This window comes from Acomys minous (assembly GCF_964271855.1).
Source record: "Acomys minous genome assembly, chromosome: 15".
NCBI lineage: Eukaryota > Metazoa > Chordata > Mammalia > Rodentia > Muridae > Acomys > Acomys minous.
In genome coordinates, this window is record NC_140497.1 from 101,616,358 (window position 1) to 101,639,412 (window position 23,055).

Sequence of the window (23,055 nt, forward strand, 5' to 3'; positions counted from 1 at the left end):
CATGCCTGGCTCCTACCTCCAACTCAGCTGGTTTCTTGCTCAGCCTCTTGACCTGAGGTTAACTTTATTAAATCCTGTGTACAGAAAGCTCTTGGCAGGACATTCTCCACAGTTGTGTGGAGAGTGGGGACTGACTCGTACATGAACTCTGATGCCCCATATCTGACCACTTCCCCTTGGTGGGGAGGCCTGGTGGCACTCAGAGAAAGGATAAACAGGCTACCAGGATGAGACCTGATAGGCTGTGATCATATAGTGGGGAAGGAGGTCCCCCTCAGCCATAGACCTAGGGGAGGGGAATAGGGTGAAAGCGGGAGGGAGGGAGGAATGGGATGATACAAGTGATGGGATAACAACTGAGTTGTAATCTGAATAAATTAAATTTTTTAAAAAGCTCTTGGATTAAAGGTGTGCACTAGGACTGAACCACACCTTAACCACCCGTTTACAATAAATACAAAATTCTTGGATTAAAGGTGTGTTAGGGCTCACTCACAATGAACAGGGATTTTACAGTCCACAATCTCAGGGATGACACTGGGATCAAATATTCTGCAACACTGACTAGTAGGGAAAATACCCAAAATGTGTAGAGCTGGGGGTGGTGGAGCACGCCTGCAATCCCAGCACTCAGGAGGCAGAGGCAAGGGAATCATTGTGAGTTCGAGGCCAGCCTGGTCTACAAAGTAAGTGCAGGATATCCAAGGATACACAGAGAGACCCTATCTAAAAAAACCCCACAAATCTGAGGGGACAGAGGACACCAAGGAAACAAGGCCCCCAAACACAGCGTGACTAACACACAAATGGACTCAGACTGAGGCAGTATGCACAGGGCTTGCTGGCAATGTGGACACATGCCCCGACCCTAACTCAGTCGATAGCCACTCACAAGGGAGTCTTACTGGGTGTACAAAACACACTTTCTGGTTTGGTTTTGATTTTTGACTGTCCTATACTTGCTTTATAGACCAGGCTGGCCTCGAACTCAGAGCCATCCACCTGCCTCTGCCTCCAGAGTGCTTGGATTAAAGGCGTGTGCCACCACTGCCTGGCACAAACCACACTTTTTTTTTTTTAAGATTTATATATTATGTATACAATGTCCTGCCTGCATGTGTGCTTGCCTGCCAGAAGAGGGCACCAGATCTCACTATAGATGGCTGTGAGCCACCATGTAGTTGCTGGGACTTGAACTCAGGACCTCTGGAAGAACAGCCAATGCTCAACCTCCGAGCCATCTCTCCAGCCTCCACAAACCACACTTTTAAGAACAGGCCAACAATAGCAGGGTGTGGTGGCGCACGCCTTTAATCCCAGCACTTGGGAGGCAGAGGCAGGTGGATCGCTATGAGTTCAAGGCCAGCCTGGTCTACAAAGTGAGCCCAGGACAACCGAGGCTACACAGAGAAACCCTGTCTTGAAAAACCAAAAAAAAAAAAAAAAAAGAAAAGAAAAAAAAGCAGGCCAACAAATGAACTCAGTGGTAATTTTGGGGTTTTTTTGGTTTTTGTTTGTTTGTTTTGCCGTACAGGCCTTTGGCTGAATGTTATAGTTTGCATTTTTGTGTTTTTTTATGGCATCTCTATGTTTACAAATATGTGAGCTGTGGACTAGAGAGATGCCTCAGAGGTTAAGAGCACTGTCTGCTTTTCCAGAGGTCCTGAGTTCAATTCCCAGCAACTACATGATGGCTCACAACTATCTATAATGTGATCTGCTTTCTTCTTCTGTTGTGCAGGAGTACATGGAGGCAGAACACTGTATATATAATAAATAAAAAAAAAAACAAATATGTGAGCCTATGTCTGTATTTTTTCCTTTTTCGTTTTTTCAAGACAAAGTTTCTCTGTATAGCCCTGGCTGTCCTGTACTTGATTTGGAGATCAGGCTGGCCTTGAACTCAGAGATCTTCCTACGTCTGGAGTGCTGGGATTAAAGCCATGCACTACCACACCCGGCTTTCTAATGAGAGAAAAGGGGTGTGGCTATGGGATAATCTGGGAGCACCTGGGGGGTGGGGAAATCTTGATCAGACTATATATAGTTGGGGAGGGGGGCTTTTTTTGTTGTTGGTTTGGTTTTTGAGAAAGGGTTTCTCTATATAGCCTTGGCTGTCCTGGACTTGCTTTGTAGACCAGGCTGGCCTTGAACTCACAGAGGTCTGCTTGCCTCTGCCTCCTGAGTGCTGGGATTAAAGGTGTGTGTCATTGCACCTGGTTGAGAAGCCTATTTTCAATTTTTTCCTGAGTCATATTAAGCCCTGGTGATTACTCAAGAAACAAGAGCTACAAGACCAAGGTCACAGGATGAAAGGTGAGTGCCACCACAACCCCCCTCTTTCTTGTTGTTTTATTTGATTGTTTGTTTGTTTTGGCTTTTTCATTTCTGAGACAGGGTTTCTGTGTACCCTGGGCTGTCCTGGACTCACTTTGTACACCAGGCTGGCCTCGAACTCACAGCGATCCTCCTGCCTCTGCCTCCCGAGTGCTGGGATCACAGGCGCGCGCTGTACAACCCCACTCTCACTCCGTGCTTGCGAACAGGTCGGGGCGGTCCTCTCCTTTTCCCGCGGAGCCTTCTCACTGTACCGCAGCCGGGGTAGCCTAGGCGAGCCCAGTACTCACCGCAGTCCGCCAGCGGCGGTGACAGGCTCGCCGCCACGCCAGCCACACCCCATACAAACCATTCGCGTCCCCGGGGCTGGGGGGGCGGGACGCGGGAAGGCGGCGCCGCCCTCTGTCACGTGCCAGGGCCCAGCCCCACCGGCAGGCGGCTCCCGCCAGGTGGGCTGCTCTTGCCAGCACCCAACATGGCGCCCGGCGAAGCCTAGGGCGAGAACGACGTGCGGCGCGGATTGTGACGTCACGCGCAAGCGTGCTCAGAACGCAGGCGCTCTCGGTGGAGACCGGGGGTTTCCGGTTCCGCCGTCCTCTTTCTCTTCAACGAGGCGGCCGAGCGGGTGGGTGGTGGTGGCGGAGTTGCAGGCGGGCTGTGGGGGGGCCGTCGGGGACGCGGCGAGGGGAACAGGGTGGCCCCGCGGAGGCCGCTGTGGCGTCGCGCAAGCTCGGCGGGGCTCGGCCAGCGGGGCCTGGGCGGGCACGCGGTAGCCCGGCCGGGGCGGGAGGACGGAGAGCTCGGGCCTGGACTACAGAGCGAAGCCTGGGTCTATCCCAAGACGTGCTGGGTGTCGGTCCCCGGGCTGGCGACGCAGGGGGTCCCGGCCCAGCCCGAACTTGGGGCGCCATGGTGGGAAGTTTGCCTGGGTTACACCTTGGCTTAGAAAAGTGCGTGGCGAGTGCAGGGCTGTGGGTCCCAGCGACTCAAGCGTGGACTGCTGGCGAGAAAGCTGCTTGTTGCCCTATCCTTCCTTGGGTTGGAGGGCAGAGGACAGGCCCTCGCCTAGGGAGGGAGGTTTTTGGGTGACGGGGGGGGGGGGGGGAGTTGAGGTTGTCTAGCGAAGGATGCTGAACTTCGGTCCGCAGTAGGGTTGGGTTTTTTTGGTGGAGAGTAGGTAGTTAAGAAGTGTAGAGGCGCACACCTTTAATCGCGGCTCTCGGGAGGTAGAGGCAGGTGTGGCTCTGAGGTCAGGGCCAGCCTGGTCTACAAAGTGAGTCCAGGACAGCCAAGGCTGTTACGCAGAGAAACCCTGTCTTGATTGGTTTTTTGAGACAGAGTTGTTCTGTGTAGCATTGGCCATCCTGGACTCACTCTGTAGACCAGGCTGGCCTTGAACTCACAGTGATCCGCCTGCCTCTGCCGAGTGCTGGGATTAAAGGCGTGCGCCACCATGCCCGGCTCTGAGCAACCCTGTCTTGAAAATCCAAAAAAGAAAAAAAAATGTGGAGTGGAAGGCTGTGGTCCTCCGGGTGTTGGGCCTGCTTAGGCAGCTGATCACCCAAGCAGCATGTCACTCTTGGGTCTCTTTCCTCTGTTTAGCAGACGCCAACATGCAGATCTTCGTGAAGACCCTGACGGGCAAGACCATCACCCTTGAGGTCGAGCCCAGTGACACCATCGAGAATGTCAAGGCCAAGATCCAAGACAAGGAAGGTGGGCAGGGCGCCTCGGGGCCTGGTCTTGGGAGTGGGGTGGTCCCAGCACCTACAGGGAAGAGCTGTGGCAAGCCTGGTTTCTCCTGTACACAGGCATCCCACCTGACCAGCAGAGGCTGATATTCGCTGGCAAGCAGCTGGAGGATGGCCGCACCCTGTCTGACTACAACATCCAGAAAGGTAAGGGCACCGGTGTCCTTAAGGGAAGGGCTTGACTGCCACTGTGGGTGGCGGCTGGTGATGGTTCATTTACTTGCCAGTGGCATGTCTTTCGCTTAACTAATTTATTTACCATGGGTATATGTGGAAGTCAGACTTTATGGAGTCAGTTCCCTTCTAGTCTCTCTTTTTCCTTTTCAAGACAGGGCTTCTCTGTGTAGCCTTGTCTGTCCTGCACTTGCTTTATGGAGTAGGCTGGCCTTAAATTCACAGAGATCCACCTGCCTCTGTCTCCCGAGTGCTGGGATTAAAGGCGAGGGCCATCACTGCCCGGCTCTCTCTCTCTGTCTTTTGGGACTGGGCATCTCTTGTAGTCCTGGCTGTCCTGGCCTTCGTTTATAGACGAGGCTGTACTCAACTCACAGATCTGCCTCCCAAGTGCTGGGATTAAAGGTGTGCACTGCCATACCCTACTCTCCTTTCTAGTCTTCAGGGGTTGAACCCAGGTCACCAGACCCATCTGTGTGCCTTTACTTACCAAGCCTCTAATTCTGGGGATTTGTTTGTTTAAGTCTAAGTCTAGAATTCTTTGTAGCCCATGTTGCCCTCAAACCTACAGCGTTCCCCTCAGAGCTAGGTTTACAGGTGTGAGCCATATAGTCCTGGCTGTCCTGAAACTCACTATGTAGACCAGGCTAGTCTCAGTCTCTGCCTCTCACGAGTGCTGGGATCAAAGGCATGTGACACCGCCATCTGGCATTTTTTTTTTTCATTCTGAGATGGGAAAGTCTCGCTACATAGATCAAAGGAGTGTTTGAACATGCTTGGTTGCTAGTTCCCCCTTTAAGTGTGGAGGGGGGAATCTCATTAACTGGCTGGGTGAAGCAGTCTGCCTGCCCAGCACTGGGGGGTGGGCTGCACTTGCATGCTTGCTGTGCTCTGATACCGGATGAGGGGCTGGCCTCTTCTAGGCATGCTTCTTGGGTTGTTTGACCTGTGCTTGCACAGGACCCCAACATCCTAGCACCACAGGGCAGTTCACAGGCGCCTGCCGCCCCGGCTCCATGCTCTCCACCCTCACTAGGCTCTTTACTGCCAGGCCTCTGTGAGGAAGCCTCCTTAGCGTGTACCCCGTGGGGTTCTTTGGGCAGCCCACCTCGCATGGCCCGAGCTCACCTTCTGTCCTCTTTGCCAGAGTCCACCTTGCACCTGGTGCTGCGCCTGCGTGGTGGCATCATTGAGCCGTCCCTTCGTCAGCTGGCCCAGAAGTACAACTGTGACAAGATGATCTGCCGCAAGTGCTACGCACGTCTGCACCCCCGTGCAGTCAACTGCCGCAAGAAGAAGTGCGGCCACACCAACAACCTGCGCCCCAAGAAGAAGGTCAAATAAAGCTGGGGCCATACCTAACCTGTGACCCTGGGACCGAATAAAGTCCCCTTCCATCGACTGGAGCAGTAACTGGTGTCCAAAGTGGCTGTTCTGTTCAGGGATGGGCGAGGAGGGGTGCTGCGCCCTGGGAGGAGGGAAGTAGCCGAGGCAACCCTGGGACTTGACCACCATGTGCTTCTGCCACACCCAGCTTGGGTCTCTGCCTGCACTTCTGAATTGCTGACAATAAACACTGGTCTTGGCCTGGAGGTTGAACCAGTAAGGTAAAACTTAAAGCCATTCAAACCCATGCAAAGGCAGAGCCCACAGGACTGCTACCGGGAGGGTCCTACAGCTTGAGTGGACCCGGTTCCCATGGCCTCACTCTGCCCCACCATGCCTGTGCAGATGTGTGTGGGCCAGTTTCAGGTCTGTGGAGGTGTCTAACTCAGTACTGCATATGCCTGTTAACTTACGCAGGTCAGCTCACCAAACCTGTAGATGGATCAACCTTCCCCTCCTCGGAGCCCACGCTGCAGTACGCACTATGTGAGGCCATCTTGTGTATCAGGCTCTGTGCTTTAAGGGGCCTGGGAGTCCTTTGCCCCATCCCTGTTACATAGGCTGTGTCAGCTTCCCAATCCACCTTGTGTGCAGGGTTCTGTGGATTGAACCCTGTTGGCAGCAGCCCGCAGTCCAGTGTGTGCTTCCACCATCGCCCAGGCTTTGACCTCAGGGTCTACAACAGTTCAGAGTGACCCCTGCCATATTTGTTTTGGGATTTCTATTTTGGACCTTCCAGAGATAAGCCTGCCTCTGCCTCCCCAGTGCTGGGATTAAAAGTGCACCCCACTGCCAGACACCCCATCTGTATTTCAAAGGTTTATCTGAATTTTTGTTTTGGTTTCTCTGTGTAGCCCTGACTATCCTGAACTTGCTTTGTAAGCCAGGCTGGCCTCGAACTCACAAGAGATCCTGTTATATTTAATAAAGATATAAAGTAAGATATAGGAAGGTATAAAGTACCAGATATTATATTACACAGAGTTTATTGGATAAGCATGGGGTGGGGGAGAAGGAAAAGGGGGAAGGGGTAACCCAAAGAGAAGGCCTAGAGGGGTAAGAGAAGACAAGGAGGCTCTGTCCTTTTACCTGGCTCTGAGGGAGGTAAGCAATGGCTGAAACAATCCGAACAGCCACCTGTCTGCTGGGATTAAAGGCGTGTACCACCACTCCCGGCCTCAGAATGGGTTTTTTGTTTTGTTTTTTCGAGACAGTTTTTCTGTGTAGCCTTGGCTGTCCTAGACTTCCTTTGTAAACCAGGCTAGCCTCCAACTAAGCAATCCGCCTTCCTCTGCCTCCCTGGTGCTGGGATAAAGGCGTGCGCCGCCACACCCGACTCATCTGAATGGTTTTGTGAGCACCACACGAGATCAAAAGAGGGCACTGGGTCTCCCAGGAGAGTTACAGATGTGCTTGGCCTTGTGCGTACCACCATTGGGTCCAGTCCTGCAACAGCAGCTGGTTCTCAGCCACTAGGATGCTGGTCTAGTCCCCTGGCTACATTTCGCTTACGTCACCCGTGCAGAAGTTGTTTAGGTTAATGCCTGTGACCTTAACTGCGATTGTGACCCTATTTGGTCGCCGCGTGCCTGGAGGATCAGGCGGATGTCCAGGAACTAACCAGGTAGTCCGTTCCTATAGGACTAGAGGTCAAAGGCCGGCAGGTGCGCGCGGGCGGTCGCGGACCTCCGGGCCAGCAGGGTGCGCAGCAGCCGTTCCCAAGCGCCGTGGGACAGCGCAGTCATGCTCACCGCCGCGGCGGAGGTGCCGGCTGCTGCTGCGGAGCCGGCGTGGACCTGGGTGAGCCCGGGCTCGAGAGGGCTGGGCTCGGGGCGGCGGGGTGGGTTCGGGGCTCCGGCTTCATGGCCACACGTCCCCATAGAGAGGCGCCCCGATCTCCACGCTGGTGCGGAGGATCCAGCAGCTGCAGAATGACCGCGCGCAGGCCTTCCGCCGCCTGGACCAGTGAGTCGGCTGCGCTGGAGGAGGGGGCGGAGCCTGGGAGAGCTCACTGATGGGACCTGCGGTGGCGCGCTAGGGACGCGACCCGGGTGATGGGGGCGGCGGGGGGCGAGACTGTGAGGACTCAGGTTGTGGACGTGGTTGGTGGGGCTGGGGAAGGCTTGCGGAGGTCTGATCCCGGGAGCAGGGCGTACTCGGAGGCGTGGTCTAGGAGGGCGGGACAGAGCCCTGGGTGGGTGACACTGAAACTTGTCCTGAGGAGCGAGTCTACCGGGAGGAATTGGCTGGAGCTGGGGTTGCGGTGGGCAGAAGCAGGGTAGAGCAGAACGTGTTAGTGGGCTTGGCATGTGAGGAGGAGGAGTGTGCTGGGGGAACGGTCCTGAGGGGACGTGGCCCGCGGCCACAGCGCTTTTCTCGGAGTGCAGAGATAGGCCAGCTCTGGGGTCTGTCATGACGGCAGCAGGTCCTCCCAGTCTGTGAGGTTCAGGTTTGGCTCCCTGAGTGGGGTGCACCTTCCAGGTGGTTAAAGCTGCGAGTGTAGTCTGCGACCCGGGTGTGGTTCAGCATCCTTCCCGCCCACTGCAGAGCTCACCGCCACTACCTGCTCAGTGATGACTTCCCTCGTTACCGGAGTGAGGTGCACGAGGTAACCCAGGCCTTCGCCGCTGCCTCGAGGGAGGTACTGGCGGTGGAAGAGGAGCTGGCGGGGCCTCGTGAGCAGCCGGTGCTCGCCCGCCACGTGCGCAGCCTGCAGGAGCTGGAACAGACCCGCTTGGCCACGGTAAAGACCACCTCTCTCCTTCAGAGCGGGGCGTGGGCCACAACCCATTCCCGGCCACTCCGATCCATTACTCTTTTTGTCATCCACCTCCACCCATCTGGGCCCCCCCCTGCTGCGCCTGGTCTGCCTACATTCTCCTCCCCACCCCCCAGATTTTGCTGATTACACCATCCCCACCGTGCAGTGATCTCAAGAGCCCCAGGGCTTAACACCAAACGCCCACTGTGGCTATTCAGGTCCGTCTCCAACACTGGGTTTTCACTGTCTGGACCCACAAGCTACTACTTGCACAAATACCCTCAGAGGCTTACGAGATCCCAAGGCTGTACCTACCTACCTCGACCTTACCCCAATGGGAGGGAAGAGGCTCGCCTACCGAGAGCCACGCCCATATGGTTCTTTGGTCTGCAATTCATAGTGCAGAGTCCCAAACTCTGCCTTGAGTCTCAGATTTATTTCCATCCTGGAATTACAACCCCTTACCCACCACTGGCCTGGAGCCCACACCTACCACGCCTGCCACCCATCCCATGACTTTTCCAAGGTACGACCATATTCTGTACTCCGCTCCCACGGAAGAGCCCCTAAAAGCAAGCCATCTCCTCCCTCTCACTCAAGCCTTGCGCTCCTAGGCTCTGCCTTCCCTGTCAGTGCGGCTGTCACCTACTGTGACTCTTTCGTCCTCCAGGTGGCGCTGCTGCAGGTGATGAGGACGCCAGGAGCGTCTGAACAGGAGGACCCTGACAAGTCGCGCCAGCTGAAAATGAAGTGAGCCTGTAGGCCCCTTGGCCTGACACCTTAAGTTGGCACCTTGCAGCCATGGTCAAGCCCATCGCTGACCCAGAGAGGGTGCTCTGACCTGCACGCTGGTGTCCCCAGATGCATGCTTCCCAGGACATGCACACCGTGTCTCCTACGGTTTCCACTGCTTTCAGGAGTTTGAACAAGGCAGCATTCACACTTGCTCCCCTGTGTGAACCCCCTCATTCCAGTGCAGATCTCCAGGCATAGGCAGGCACGCACGAACATCCCGGCTTCTTGGTGGCATGCGCCCCTCCCCCTACCGTGGCCCTTCCCATGAGCCCACTGTGACCCATGGAGCCACCCCGCCTCCTGGGCATGCTCCCAGGCTAGGCTTGAGGTTTGGCGGCAGGCAGGAGGGCCCAGGGCTTGCTCCAGCCCCCCTCCCCACTAGCTGTGCAGCTCGGCTAATTCACCCCATCTGGGTTTTATTTATAGTTTCCATCCGCTCTTGTAGGGTAATTAAAACCATGGAAGCGATCAGCGAGGTTCTGCAGGAACTCAGGTTTGATGCCGAATCTGCCGAGTGAGGGCGGCTCCCCAGGGACCAGAGGAAGATGGGAAAAGAGGCCCATGGCGTCCAGCCCAGCCCTGACCGCCAGCTGGCTGAGGTCGTGCCCCGCCGGGCTGCCCTCCAATGCGCCTCACGCAATAAAGAATTCTCCCTCTGCTGTTTTCCCATCAGCTCTGTATCTTGGGGTGCGGGATGAGGCGATCCTAGGGAGGGGCCTCCCCAGGGGAACAGGTAGAGCAGGTGGAAGATTTCACACAACCCTGGGGAGAGTTCAGGACAGGTCCTGTAGTGTCCCGGAAAGCAGGGGTGAAGTTTGGGGGGGGGGGCTGTTTGATCTCTCAGACCACACAGGCCACAAACACACACCATCAGAGGCCCTGAACAACTCATTTATTTAAAGAGACTCTTGGAGGGCCCTGGGTAACCAGGGTCATTACTCCAACCCTACCCACAGTGGGCTACACCCGAGGTTGACCATCATGTGGACCAAAGCTGTGCCTGCGGGAGCTCAGTGCGCCCGCCCCAGCCCCTGGTGATATTTCTTTGGTGCCCCGAAATGAAAGTACAGAGTGCTCCAAGTTGGGGTGAGCATCAAGTCTGCATGCGGCAGGAGGATGGCCTGTTCTTAGAGTTTATCCGGCAGGACCTGAAGACAGAAATCGGGTCACACTAAGCTTAGAGCCTGAGAATCCTGACCTGAGCCTCAGCATCCTGGTAATCATGCAGTAAAGCCCGAGGTGTGCTATACAGTAGATGATCCACTAAGAGGAGAGCGCCCCTTTGAGCAACACTGAGGGTAGGAAGAAGGCCCTCATCCAGACTGCCCCAGCCCCCACCCACCAGAGACCCCCTTACCTCTCGCCGCGCCCCTTCTGCCCGGGGACAGGATCCCCTCGTCCTGTGCTTGGAAAGAAGGGCGCCGTGTTGTGGAGGCTGCACATCCGGGTCCCTCCCCTCCTCAGCTTCCGTACCCCCACGCAAACCTCCCCCACTTTCCTACCTGGTTTCGGGTCTTGTGTGACTTCTGCATCCAAGCACGCCACTGGTCGTACAGGCGGAAGCTAAGGTTCGAGCAGTACGCGTGCTTCTTGAGCCAGCCGAGGAACTGCTTGAGCTCGCGCCGCACCGGGCCCGAGCTGGGCTCGCCGCCCCGCGGCTCGCACGCCCCGCCGCCCGGGCCCGGGCGCTCTAAAGAGAGTGGAGCAGCAGTGTCGGGGCGCTGCCGGCAGGGGGCGCGCGCGGGATCCCGGCCTCCCAAACCAGACGGGGGAAATCGGGAAGGGTTGTCAGGTGTGGACTCGGGTGTCACCCAGCGGGATGGAGATGCCACAGCGATGGAGACCCGACAAGGAGGACCAAGTTAGTGGGAGGCAAACCCGAGTATTCGGTCGAAAAGGAGAAAGAAAAAGATATAAAGAAAGGAAAAGGAAACGATGGAGACTTAAGTGGGTCCAGACTAGAGACGCGAGAGACACGACAAAGCAACGGACAAGCCGAGACGAAGACCGAGAAAGCAGCGACTGTACCCCCAGTCTCTGGGAGAAAGAGCCCCTTCTTCAAGCTCGGTGGCACAAGCCTGTCATCCCAGCATTTGGTAGGCTGAGACAAGATTGCTGCAAATTTAAAGCCAGCTTGGATTACCTGTGACTATCCAAAAAAAAAAAAAAAAAAAAAGGTGGGGGGAGGAGGGGCCGGTGAGATGGCTCAGTGGGTAACTGCGCTTGCTGCCAGCCCTGGTCCCACACGGTGGGAGGGGTCTAACTCACAAAAGTTCTCTGACCTTCAAGTGTGTGCTGTGGCACGCATGCTCAGGAAGGCACGCACATCATTTTAAAAAAAAGCAAATTTAAAAGTTCTTCAATTATATTAAAGTATAAGAAAAAAAGAGGGGCCTGAGAAAGTGGATGACAGAAATAGAGGTCGACAGACAGCAAGCACAGCCCAAGGGGCGGATCCCCAAGATAAGCCCGAGAGAATGGTGGGGTGTGACATGGCGAAGGCGGGAAGGGCCAGGTGGGAGGCCAGCCCCTAGGTCCAACCCCCAGCCGCAGCCATCCCCCAGCAGGCCAGCGGATAAGGACATCGGCCTCACGTCATAAATAAAACTAGGGACTCGCTGACAGGCCCTGGCACAGCCTCGGCCCCCACAGCCCCTGCTTGCCTCCCCCCCCCCCCCCGCCCCCAGCCTCCCCAGTCTCCCGGGCGGACGCAGCCGCCTCCTGGCTCCCGCGCAAGAATCGCAGGTGCTGGGCACGAGCAAGGGCCAAAGCTCCAAGGCTCTGGCCCCTCCCGGCTGTGTTCACTCCCGCCCAGCCCAGAACCTGGAGAGGCCCGGATGGGGGCTGGAGAGCTTCCTGGAGCTGGTCCTGACACTCTCTTCCTCCAGGACTCTCTCTGGGCCTCAGTTTCCCCCTTAATTCATCATCACCAAACTGAACCTCTGTGTCTTGTGAGTTTCAGAGATTCAGTGTCCTCATGAGAGAAAGAGCAGTCTCTCCATCTTGGGGGACCTATGGAAGGTGTAGGGGATGGGAGCCCTCTCCTGCACTGTGTGCGAATACAGACACCATCCTTGGACCTTGCTGCACAACCCTGACAGATGGGGAAACTGGGGCCAGGCATTTCAAGCCATAGGTTTCATGTGTCCATGGCCTCAGAACGTCAACTTCAGGCCTGGGACCCAGAGAAGAGAAATAGGGCTCATGCCTGGTTTCTGAGCACTTAGGTGGCTGAGGCAGGAGGATTCCAAATAGTAAGGCAGCGGGGCTACCTTAAGTTAAGGGTTGGAGGGGTGGCCCAGCAGTGGACAGACACACACACACACACACACACACACACACACACACACACGGCAGGCACAAGGCACTGTGGTCTATGGATTGTGTTAGTTGGATAAAAGGCGCTATGTGATAATTGGCTGTAATGTTCTATTTTATATATAAATAGCATTTCTAGAGAGTCTAGGATATTTGGGTAAAAACAGCCCGTTTTCTGTTCTCTTCCAACAGATCACACTGTTGTTCTCCACCCCTCACCAAATGACAGGTTAAAAGTGTGACGTAGCTAGCCTTTTTTTTTTTTTTTTTTAAACGTAGCTAGTCTTGAGTGTGGTGGTGGCCGCTTTTCATCCCATCACCGTCTGGAAGTGGAGATAGGAGGATCAGGAGTTCGAGGTCAGCCTTGACTACACAGTGAGTTCAAGGCCAGCCTGTGCTACCTGAAGACCCCGGTCTCAAAAATGGGGAAAAAAGGAGACAGGATTATAGCTCCAGCGGAGCCTGCCAGCCCTGGAGAGGTGCTCACCACTTCGAGGGGTGGAGGCAGCGGTGGGGTGGCTCCACTCGCTCCAGATTCCCGCTTTTTTCGACCCATAGATCCCGAATGGGTTACAACGCACTTGGACGAAGTATACGGTGCCGGGCTTCAGGCCCGCAAGGCGGCAGGAGGTCTGGTTGCTGACGTCATCCACCACCTGCACAGTGAGGGAGGAGTCAGATGCGGGGGGCGGGGCCAGGGGCGGGTCCGGGGCGGGACGGGCACCTTCCAGTCCACGCTGTCCTCCACTCGGTAGCGGATCTGGTACTTGGCTTGGAAGAGGAAATCCTTGAGAGCGGGTGGCGAGACCCAGCGCACACTCAGCTGGTCCTCCAGGCCCCCAACGCGGCTCACGTGCACGTCAGGTGGGGGGTCCGTGGTCACTGGGGGTGGAGCAAGCCAGGTCACTGGAGATGTTTTTGTTGTTTTTGAGACAAGGTCTGTCTGCAGCCCTGGCTAGCCTGGACCTCAGGGATCCTTCCGTCTCTGCCTCCTCCCCTGATGCTCGGATTAAAGGCGCGCAACCGAGTGCTCAGCCCTAAAACTGAGGGCTGTCTAGGCACAGATCTCCCAGTGGTGCGATCTAGACTGCAGTGGCTCCTGGGACAGCCACACACACACCTACCGTCTGCTCACCCAGGCCTGATACTTAAGAGACAGCCAGCAATAGTTACTGTGAGCTGGTATCACCATTACTATCTCTGATAAAAAGTCACCCGATCCTATTCTCAGTGGGACAGAGCAGCAAGCCTGTCCAGTTGGGCTGGAGCTTAGCTGTAGAGGTCTCAGTAAACAGGAACGAGGCTCACCCAGCACCTGTGAGCATCACCCTGCACCTGTGAGCATCACCCAGCACCTGCAAGCATCACCTAGCACCTGTGAGCATCACCCTGCACCTGTGACTAGCACCGTGAGACTTACCCTGCACCTGTGAGCATCACCCTGCACCTGTGGGCATCACCTAGCACCTTGAGCATCACCCTGTACCTGTGAGTATCACCCAGCACCTGTGAGCATCACTCTGCACCTGTGACTAGCACCTATGAGACTTACCCTGTGCCTGTGAGCATCACCTAGCACCTGTGAGACTTACCCTGCACCTGAGAGCATCACCCTGCACCTGTGGGCATCACCTAGCACCTTGAGCATCACCCAGCACCTGTGAGCATCACTCTGCACCTGTGACTAGCACCTATGAGACTTACCCTGTGCCTGTGAGCATCACCTAGCACCTGTGAGACTTACCCTGCACCTGTGAGCATCACCCTGCACCTATGAGACTTACCCTGTGCCTGTGAGCATCACCCAGCACCTATGAGACTTACCCTGCACCTGTGAGCATCACCCTGCACCTATGAGACTTACCCTGTGCCTGTGAGCATCACCTAGCACCTGTGAGACTTACCCTGCACCTGAGAGCATCATCCTGCACCTGTGACTAGCACCTAGCACTTGTAAGACTTACCCTGCACCTGTGACAATGACCCAGCACCTATGAGGCCCCGAGTTCCAGTATCAAGTCACAAGATGACTGCTAAGGCTACTGTCTGTGTTTTGAGCCAGGGTCTCACTATGAAGCCCCAGCTGGCTTCAACAATTGAGATCTTCCTGCCTAGGCCTCCTGAGTGCCAGGATGACAAGTTTTACTATATTTCACCCCACCCTGGGGTACCATTTGGCTCCAACCCTATGTCTCCCCCCCCATATCCACCTCTTGTTGCCCTTAACCAAGTCTAGGTGGAGCAGTTGTACCAGCCACAGGGCACAACCCAGGGTTAGACGGCACTTCAGGATGCCAGGAAGACTCATGAGTGCTCTGGGGTGTGGGAACGAGCCAGGGGCACCCAGGAACCCTTTTGGGCGACCACAGAAAGAATACAAGCTGAGCTCTCCCTGGAGTCCTCAGTGAGGCATTAAAAGGGTTAAATGGCCCAGGCTGCTCTGGGCTGGGAACACCCTAATTAGATTAGGCCCAATTCTGCTCAGGGATCTTCCACTTCCTGCCTCCCAACCATCACCCCCCTAGCTCCAGGCCTCGGCTTCCTGGGGCGCCTCCCGACCTGGGCGCCCTCTCCTCGATCCCCCAGGACTCCCTCCTGAACACCTGGGCTGCTTGCTGAGGGAGGGGATCAGGCCAGGTGTTTTCTGCCAAGAGGGTGGGGGATCTTGTCTTTGCATCCAGCTGTGGACACCCGCCACCCTGAGTCACCATGGCTGGGTGTCAGGCCCCTAGATACATCAGTAAAGCTCAGGGGAGGTCCCTATTGGATCCAGGGCATAGAACCAGGTGGACACTGGGGGCTCACCCACGTCCAGAACATCCAGGGTGAGCACATCAGATCTCGCTGAGCCCAGGCGGTTGGTGGCTTCCACCCAGATCTCATAGGGAGTGAAGAGGGCCAGGTCTTTGGGGATGTGGCAGGAGTGGGGACCCACAGTGTGGTATTCTTCACACGTGTTGTCTTGGCCGTACCACCTGTGGGGGCAGGAGAGTCCCTTCTCAGTCCTTACACCTGGTTACTGCAGTCCCGGGGTTCAACAGGAACATATTCGATCAGAGAAGGCAAGCATCTGCCTTAAGTCACACAGCGAGACCGGGGCCGGGCACTGACCTCAGCTTGTACTTGAGGGAGTAGTTGGTGTGCAGGAAGGTCTCCCCATGTGCACCCGGTGTCCAGCGGCAAGTGAGGTCCTTCATGTTCCGGGACCAGCAGCTGATGTTGAAGGGTTTCTCGGGGGGCACTACAAGAAGGGGACAGCGGTTTTCTGAAGCAGCTGGGTAGCCATGGGAGAGTGCAGTGACAGCTGTCCCAGAGCAGCAGTCCTGGGCATGACCACACCTGCATGCAATCTCGGCTCCACCCCAGCCTGCCTATGGCTCTGCCCCCACGACACTGCTCCCCACCGATCTATCTCTGGGTGTCCTGGGCCCCCACTTACAGCCAACGTAGAGGCAGGAGCCAGCCAGGATGCTGCCGTCCCGGGCGTGACACACCAGATTGTCCCCTGACTGCTGCCGGGATCCGTTGAGGTTGGCTAGGGCCAGGGCCAGGGTGGAGGTGTTAAGTAGGCGGGACAGCTCCGAGGGCAGGCGACGACCATTGAGGGTCCAGTAGAGACCCTCAGCGGTGGCCCCAGGTGTGTCCCCGTGTATAGAGCACGTGGCTTGCAGGGAGGAGCCGACGAGAAGAGTGGGGTCCTGGGGGCTGATGACAGCAGTGTCTGGAGTCAAAGAGGGGACACTTGTCAGGGGGATGGGCCCACCTTGAGTCCCTCACCCTGTCCCTGCGGATGACCAGGGGCCAGGAAGTCTAAAGTACTGAATTTCACCCATCTTACAGATAAAGAGTCAGAAGCCACGAGGCAGCTGCAGCTGAGGCTACAAAGTCAAGGCCACAGCCAGGAGAGGTGCCACACACGACCATCACCTCAGCACTTGGAGGTTGAGGCAGAGGCAGGAGAATCTAAAGTCCATGATAACCCTAGGGTACACAGTGGGCTTGAGCCACGCTACAGCCACAGGAGACCCTATCTTAAAAATCAGTCCATCAAAAATAAATAAATAAATAATTCAGTCCATCAGGCCAGGCGGTGGTGGCGCACGCCTTTAATCCCAGCAGGCAAGAGACAGAGGCAGGCGAATCTCTGTGAGTTGGAGCCCAGCCTGGTCTGCAGAGCGAGTCTAGGACAGCCAAGGCTACACTGAGAAACCTTGTCTCGAAAAACCAAAAACAAACAAACAAACAAACAAATCCATCAAAGCTGGGCACAGTGTCGCACCTCAGGAGGCAGAGGCAGGCAGATCTCTGTGAGTTGGAGGCCATCCTGGTCTACAAAGTGAGTTCAGGACAGCCAAGGCTACACTGAGAAGAAACCCTGTCCCAATCAACCAACAAAACAAAACAAACAAAACAAACAAAAAACCAGTCCATCAATCAATCAGGGGCCAGTGAGATGGCTCCGTCCATAAAAGTGAGTCCTGTGGAGGGAGAGAACCAACTTGTGCAAGTTGTTGTTGGACGTTTATGTGCTGTGACACACACATGTACAAGCACAAGCACAAAACACATCCTGTCGTTCCAGAGAGACAGAACAGGATCTCACTGTGTACCCTTGGCTGTCCTGGAAACCATAGACATTTGTGTGCCTCTGCCATGGCTAGAAGTGTGCACTTCTGCTGGGTGGTGACGAATCACACCTGTAATCCCAGCACTGGGGAGACAGAGGGAGGCAGACCCCTGAGTTCAAGGCCTGCCTGGTCTACAGAGCAACTTTAGGGCAGAGAAAACGCTGCCTCGAAAAAACAAAAACAAAAAAGAAGTGTACATCCATCCCCCATCAAAACTAAATTAAAAAATTTAAAACGTCAGTCATAAATGCCTGCTCAGATCTGTTACTGCGTTCTGGCTCCCTGTGTGTGTGTGTGTGCACACCACATGTGGAGGTCAGCTGGCTGGGAGCAGCTCTCCCATCCTACTATGGCGTCCCAGGAATGGAGGTTAGGATTGAAGGCAAGTGTCCTCAATCACCGAGGGGTCCCACCAGCCCATAAAAGTTTTTGCTCCTAGTCAGACCCTGGTGGCGCACCCCTTTAGTCCCAGCAGGCAGGAGACAGAGGCAGGCGGATCTCTGTGAGTTCAAGGCCAGCCTGGTCTGCAGAGTGAGTCCAGCACAGCCAAGGCTACATAAAACTGTCTTGAAAAAAATAAAAAAGCATTATTTTTCTCTTCTTTTTCCTTTCTTTATTTTTAAATATTTATTTTCCTGCCTCTGCTTCCCAAGTGCTGCTGAGCACCGGTGTCTTTTTTTCTTTTCTTTTCTTTTTCTAGGCAGAGTCTCACTATGTAGACCAGACTGTCTTGAAACTTGCCATCCTCCTGCTTCAGCCTCTGGAGTTCTGAGGTCATACCTGAACCACCAACCATGGCCTGGCTTTACCAACTCTTCCTCCCCAGTTCTTGGTGGGTCCTGGTGGGGTCCTTTCTCTTATACCCTGGCCCTCACGTTTGTGTTTTGGGGGAAGGGGCTGTGTCTAGAAAGGAAAGCCGCGGGCCTGGCATGTGTGCATCACTCCAGGAGATCAAGGTAGGGGGAGTCACAAACGTGAGGCCAGCCTGTGCTGCCTGTGACACAGTGACACCCTGTCTCCCAGAAGGAGAGAGGCACCCTCCTGGGTGAACCCTGAAAGCTGACAGCCTGGAGGACCCAGCCCCATTTCCCCTCTGTACCCCCGCTCAGGTCCCGGCCATCCTGGTGCCAGTAATGCAGGATAGCTGGAGCTATGTGTAAGTTTCACAAGGAGCCCCCAAGAAAGCAGGAAGCCAGGCTAGCCTGGCTTTCAAATGTCCCCCACTTGTCTGGGGACCTAACTCCATTCACCTCTCTGGGGCTTCTTTTTCACCTAGGGCAGGAAAACTCAAGCTTCATTCATTTGTCCAGAGCCCATACTATGCCAGGAACTGAGGTCACCATAGCAACACAGACATAGCAACCACATCAGCCCTTCCTAGGTGTGGTGGCTCACACCTTCAGTCTGGACACTTGAGAGGCAGAGGTAGACAGATCTCTGAGTTCAAGGGTAGTCTATCTGGTCTACAGAGTGAGTTCCAGGACAGCCAGGGCTACACAGAGAAATCCTGACCTGAAAAACTAAAAAAATAGAAAATAAAGTCACAGAAACAGAAGAGGAGGAGGGAGGAAGTAACAGGAAAGAGGAGGAAAAGGATAAGGCAAAGAAGGAAGAGAAGATGAAGATGATGATGAAGAAGAAGAAGAAGAGGAGGAGGAGGAGGAGGAGGAGGAGGAGGAGGAGGAGGAGGAGGAGAGCTAAAGCTGTAGCCTTGTGTGCTTGAGGCCCTGGGAACCGAATTATCGAGAGCCAAAGACAATGGATAAAAGTCATTAGCCACAGTTGGACAAGACGTGCATGTGCAAAGGTCCTGGGGCAGAAGAGAAGGAAAAGGTTGCAGGGTTCCCAACCCTTACGGAGAAAAACTGACTCCTGGGGTGTGGGGGGGGGGCGCAAAAGAGATGAGATTTGCATTGTGAAAAAGATTCCCCGAGGGGCAGGAAGAACAGAGGCTGCACCCACCCCCCGGCTCCTAAACTAAGCTGCAGGCCTAGGCTGTCCTTCATGCCCCAGATGGAGAGGAGACCAACTAGGGTCTGGGCCCCCGGCCCTGAAAGATTTTTCCCGGGCAAACTCGGCCTTGGGAGGAGGCGGGTCTTGCTGAAGCCTGCGGTGGCAGTTGCATTTGGGGCTTGGCCCAGGGCTCGGCGGAGGTCTCAGCGTCCGTGCGAAGGAGACGAAGGAGCAGGCCAGAGCGGAGGAGGCGGGGGCCAGGGGGCCGCCCCGGAGGTCCCAGGCAGCCAGCCGCCCGCTAATTCAGAATTCCTTCGGCATGAACTGGGGCGTGCCAGCGTCTCTACCCCGGCCCACCCACCGCTTCCTGCCTGGGCGCCCCTCTTAGCAGGGTGGGAGGCACTGCCCCGACCCGAGACCCCACGGTCTGTCCTCCTGGGCGATGCCCACACCCCTCTGTCCCTCCCTGGCTTTTGTCTGGCCAGGAAGGGGACTCTCTGGGGGGTCCTGGCTGGGGGGGGGGGTACTGCCCTTTTACCACACCCGCCTGGCCTGGATTCACCGGCAGCTGCAGCTGCCCTTCGGGGCTTGAGGGGGGGACGGGGGGGGCGCGGCGCGGGGGGGCAAGGCCAAGCCAGCCTGGACAGGACATCCCAAGCTTTCTCCTCAGGACAACTGGTACAGCCTTCCCTCCCCCCCCCCAGCAGAATTTGGGACACCTGGCACATGCCCCACCCCCCTTTCCTGGATCCCTCCATGAAACAGGGAAGGCGTTCTCAGGGCTAAAGCGGGGGGCCTAACACCCTGGAGCACCCAGGGATGGAGAAGTCCAGCCTCTCTCTCGGCTTTCACAAACAGTGGGCAGAGGCCACTGGGGACTGGAACGCACACATGCCAAGCTAGACGGAGCAGCAGCTGACAACAGCCCCCTAAGCCTGGAGAGGGAGACACCCCTCCTTTTTCTTCTTTCTTCCCCTTCCTTCCCTCCCCCCACCCCCCCCCACCCGCGGCAAAGCTGGGGCCTATACAAGCTTCGTTTCCCCCTTTCCCAATGCGGAGCCGCTGCCGTTATTAAAAAGAACACCATGTGTTTTAAAAGGGAAAAGTGTGAGATTCCCTGAAAGGCCAGCGGGAAGGTGGCCTCCATCCCAGCAGTCCCCTAGGGGTCCCCATCTCCTGTCCCGCTGGTACCTGCATACTTTTACGACCCAGCGGCCGGCTGATCAGGTGCTAAGACACACCGTAAGTACAAACAGATTGCAGAGGTGTGAGCACCTCCTTATTTAATTTCTCTACCCCCGCTTAAAGCAAAAAAACACACGCGCCACCCCCACCCCCACCCCGCTACCTTCGGCTGTTGCTCTGGGGCCCTTCCGGAAACAAAGCTTAGGGATATTGGTGGCATTTAAAGACTATCCAGGCCTGCAGAGGAACCAACACCTCAGAAAGGTCCCATCACCTGCCCAGACGCCTTGGGCAAGCTGGAGTGTGGGGCCCGTATGCCCTGGGGGAGGAGGGGGAGTCCACGGACACTGCGGACAAACTGCATAGGCTACCACCCCCGGAACAGCAGCGCAGCACGGTGCCCCTGAGATGTGGCCTGTGTCTCCGGATGGAGTACGGAGAGTAGTTGGCAAAGTCCTGCAGCGCAATCGGCCATATGCGTGCCCCGGTGTTGCCTCCCCTGTGTAATGAATGTGGGACCACGAGTGCGTGCGTGCGTGCGTGTGTGTGTGCGTGCGTGTGTGTGTCGAGGATGGAATGCGAGCGCCGCGATGGTGTGCGAATACGCATCTGGGCTGCAGCGCGCGTCGGAGGGCAGGGTGACGGGACACAAGCCAGTGGGGCTCTTTTGTGTGTCTTTGGGTGTGTCCCAGAGAGGGTCTGGATGTGGAGACCGCATCCTGGCGGGGGTGTGTGTGTGTGTGCGCGTTGGGTGATGGGGCCCAAGGCCAGGAGTTCCTCAGGGATAGTGGGGTTCTCTCGGCAGCTGATCCCCACTGGGTGCCCCTTACACAATGAAGTCTGGGCCCGCGGTGCCCGGACACGCTTGTCTCTCCTTTCCACCAAGATTTCAGTTGCTGGAGACTCTCAACTCAGCGCAGCCTGAATGAGACCGGTTGGGAGCCTCACCAGCGGAGACTTCGAGGATCCCAAAGCTTGGGGTCCGCTGCAGGGGGGAGGGGGAGGCGCCGGCCCCGCGGAGATGCAAGTCCCGGGGGACCCCCGGGCCGCATGCCAGGCGGTCAGAGCAGGAGGCCCCCCCATACCGCCCCACCCTCCCCGCGGGGCTCATCACTTCATTGGGGGAAGGGACCCCACTCCGTGCCAGCACCCAACCCAATGCACCTAAACGTGCGCCCTCGGCCCAGGAGGCGTCTCTTCCGCTCTGAGATTCAAGACCAAGACGTGCGCCCCAGGCGTCCCAGCACCCTGAAGTGGGTCCCCGGACACCACGCTATCACTCAAAAAAAAAAAGAGCTTGGCCGGGGAGCCTCGCAAAAAGGACCTAGGTAAGAGGCCTCTGACACATAACTGGATATTCTTGGGCTGTTGGGTGGTGGCACCGTGCGCCCCGCAGGTGAGGGAACCCCGAGGGCCGCCTTCCTTTGTTCCCAGGCCGTCCAGGTGGCGCTCGCGCCCCCTCTTCCCTCCTCCGCGGCTGCCCCCCGGGGCACCCGATCCCGGCTTCCCTGGGGAGGTGGGAAACGGGGTGCACGGTACTCACGAGCTCCCGATCCGCCCCGAGGCACCCCGAGGACACAGAGCAACAGAGGCGACCACAGCGAGGACAGCGGCCACGGCGGCCGCCGGGCGGATTGGGCGGCGGGGCCCGGGCGATCGGCGGGCATGGGGGTGGCGCGCAGCGGGCGGTGACTGCAACGCCGGTATGGGGCGGGGGCGACTCGGCGGGGTGCAGATTGGGGCTCGGGGCCGCCCGCACGTCGCTGGGCGCGGACAGCGAAGGCCGGAGCAAGTCTGAGCAGCCGAAATTGACAAGGCGCTAATGCGCCGCTCGCCCCGCCCGGCCCCGCCCCCGGCCCGGCCCGGCCCCTGGGGGGGGGCTGATCGCGGGCCCCGCACTGGCCTTCCCACCGCCCGCGGGCACCGCGCGCCCCGCCCGGACGGCCTCCGCCCAGTTACCACCCCTGAGCGCCCAGTCCTCCCGCGCGAAGCCCCCAACTCCTTCCCCAAGGCTCGTGGAACCTCCCTCTCCAGCCCCGCCCGTTCCAGGCTTCCCATCCCCTCATCTGGGACCCTGTGCCCTTAACGCCTCATCGGTCCCTAGCTCACAGCCCTGGTGCCTTTCTAGGGTTCCCCAATCTACCCTGATCCTTCCTACCCGTCTGCACCGCCCCTCTTATGGGGGCCCCCATACCCTCCCGTGGTCTACACGCACACACACGCACACACGGGCAATACCTGAACCCGTTCATCCTCTCTTACAGGTCCCTCCTTCTTCCCTCAAGGGTTTGTAAGTTGCCCCCCCCCCAGCCCCACGTCCTAGGCGCTCGGGTCCCACTGTTCCCCACCCTAAGTCTTCATTCCTCCTCTCTTCCATCCTCGGTGCGCAGCCTTGGCCCGCGCAGGAAAAAATAAAACCCAGAAGGCACCGAGTCCGCGGCCTCCCGTCCCGCCTCGCCTATCCTCTCTGCCGGTGTTGGTTTGGGGGATGCCAGTAGCGTGCCCAGGGAGCCCCTGTGGGTGGGCACACTGGGAGAAGTGTACCTTTCGGGCACAGGGACTGAACCCCGCATTCCTAATTCCCAGAAGGGCATCGGTGCAAAAGAGTTCTCCCTAGACTTCTCACATTCCCCCCCACGGAAAAATCCACTCAGCGGCCCGCGGGTGGGGTGCGCCACGCTGTGAGTAATCGCTGCGGCGGCCGCCGCCCGCCAACTTCAGGTAAAGCGGGCAGCCCGGAGCAACGCATAGTTATCTCCGACTGAGC

The 23,055-nt window shown here is 57.0% G+C and overlaps 3 protein-coding genes and 1 long non-coding RNA gene across 8 annotated transcripts; 2 read left to right on the forward strand and 2 right to left on the reverse strand.

Moving 5' to 3' along the window:
- Positions 1 to 2,060: 2,060 nt before the first annotated feature.
- UBA52 (ubiquitin A-52 residue ribosomal protein fusion product 1) lies at positions 2,061 to 5,675 on the forward strand. 4 transcript variants are annotated; one of them, XM_084759240.1, is made up of 4 exons: positions 2,061 to 2,316; positions 3,940 to 4,053; positions 4,149 to 4,235; positions 5,410 to 5,675. In XM_084759240.1, exons 1-4 carry the CDS (start codon positions 2,310 to 2,312, stop codon positions 5,604 to 5,606), a joined length of 405 nt encoding a protein of 134 aa, XP_084615366.1. In that variant the 5' UTR covers positions 2,061 to 2,309; the 3' UTR covers positions 5,607 to 5,675. The 4 variants fall into 4 exon arrangements, with proteins under 4 accessions (XP_084615366.1, XP_084615367.1, XP_084615369.1 ...); XM_084759241.1 differs by having other exon boundaries at positions 3,943 to 4,053; XM_084759243.1 differs by lacking the exon at positions 2,061 to 2,316 and adding an exon at positions 2,807 to 2,962.
- Positions 5,676 to 7,283: 1,608 nt separating this feature from the next.
- REX1BD (required for excision 1-B domain containing) lies at positions 7,284 to 9,863 on the forward strand. Its single transcript, XM_084759239.1, has 5 exons — positions 7,284 to 7,448; positions 7,531 to 7,613; positions 8,196 to 8,391; positions 9,080 to 9,159; positions 9,650 to 9,863. Exons 1-5 carry the CDS (start codon positions 7,392 to 7,394, stop codon positions 9,720 to 9,722), a joined length of 489 nt encoding a protein of 162 aa, XP_084615365.1. The 5' UTR covers positions 7,284 to 7,391; the 3' UTR covers positions 9,723 to 9,863.
- Positions 9,864 to 9,998: 135 nt separating this feature from the next.
- CRLF1 (cytokine receptor like factor 1) lies at positions 9,999 to 22,115 on the reverse strand. 2 transcript variants are annotated; one of them, XM_084759188.1, is made up of 9 exons: positions 21,832 to 22,115; positions 15,962 to 16,243; positions 15,634 to 15,763; positions 15,328 to 15,497; positions 13,247 to 13,404; positions 13,010 to 13,178; positions 10,707 to 10,894; positions 10,562 to 10,609; positions 9,999 to 10,352 (listed from the first exon to the last, which is right to left on the reverse strand). In XM_084759188.1, the coding sequence occupies exons 1-9, from the start codon at positions 21,953 to 21,955 to the stop codon at positions 10,332 to 10,334; spliced, it is 1,290 nt and encodes a 429-aa protein (XP_084615314.1). In that variant the 5' UTR covers positions 21,956 to 22,115; the 3' UTR covers positions 9,999 to 10,331. The 2 variants fall into 2 exon arrangements, with proteins under 2 accessions (XP_084615314.1, XP_084615315.1); XM_084759189.1 differs by having other exon boundaries at positions 10,042 to 10,352; positions 10,562 to 10,604; positions 21,832 to 22,114.
- Positions 13,412 to 14,326, reverse strand: LOC311584664. The gene is made up of 3 exons (XR_014774951.1): positions 14,181 to 14,326; positions 13,898 to 14,048; positions 13,412 to 13,857 (listed from the first exon to the last, which is right to left on the reverse strand). It is a non-coding gene; the product is annotated as an uncharacterized lncRNA (long non-coding RNA).
- Positions 22,116 to 23,055: the final 940 nt, after the last annotated feature.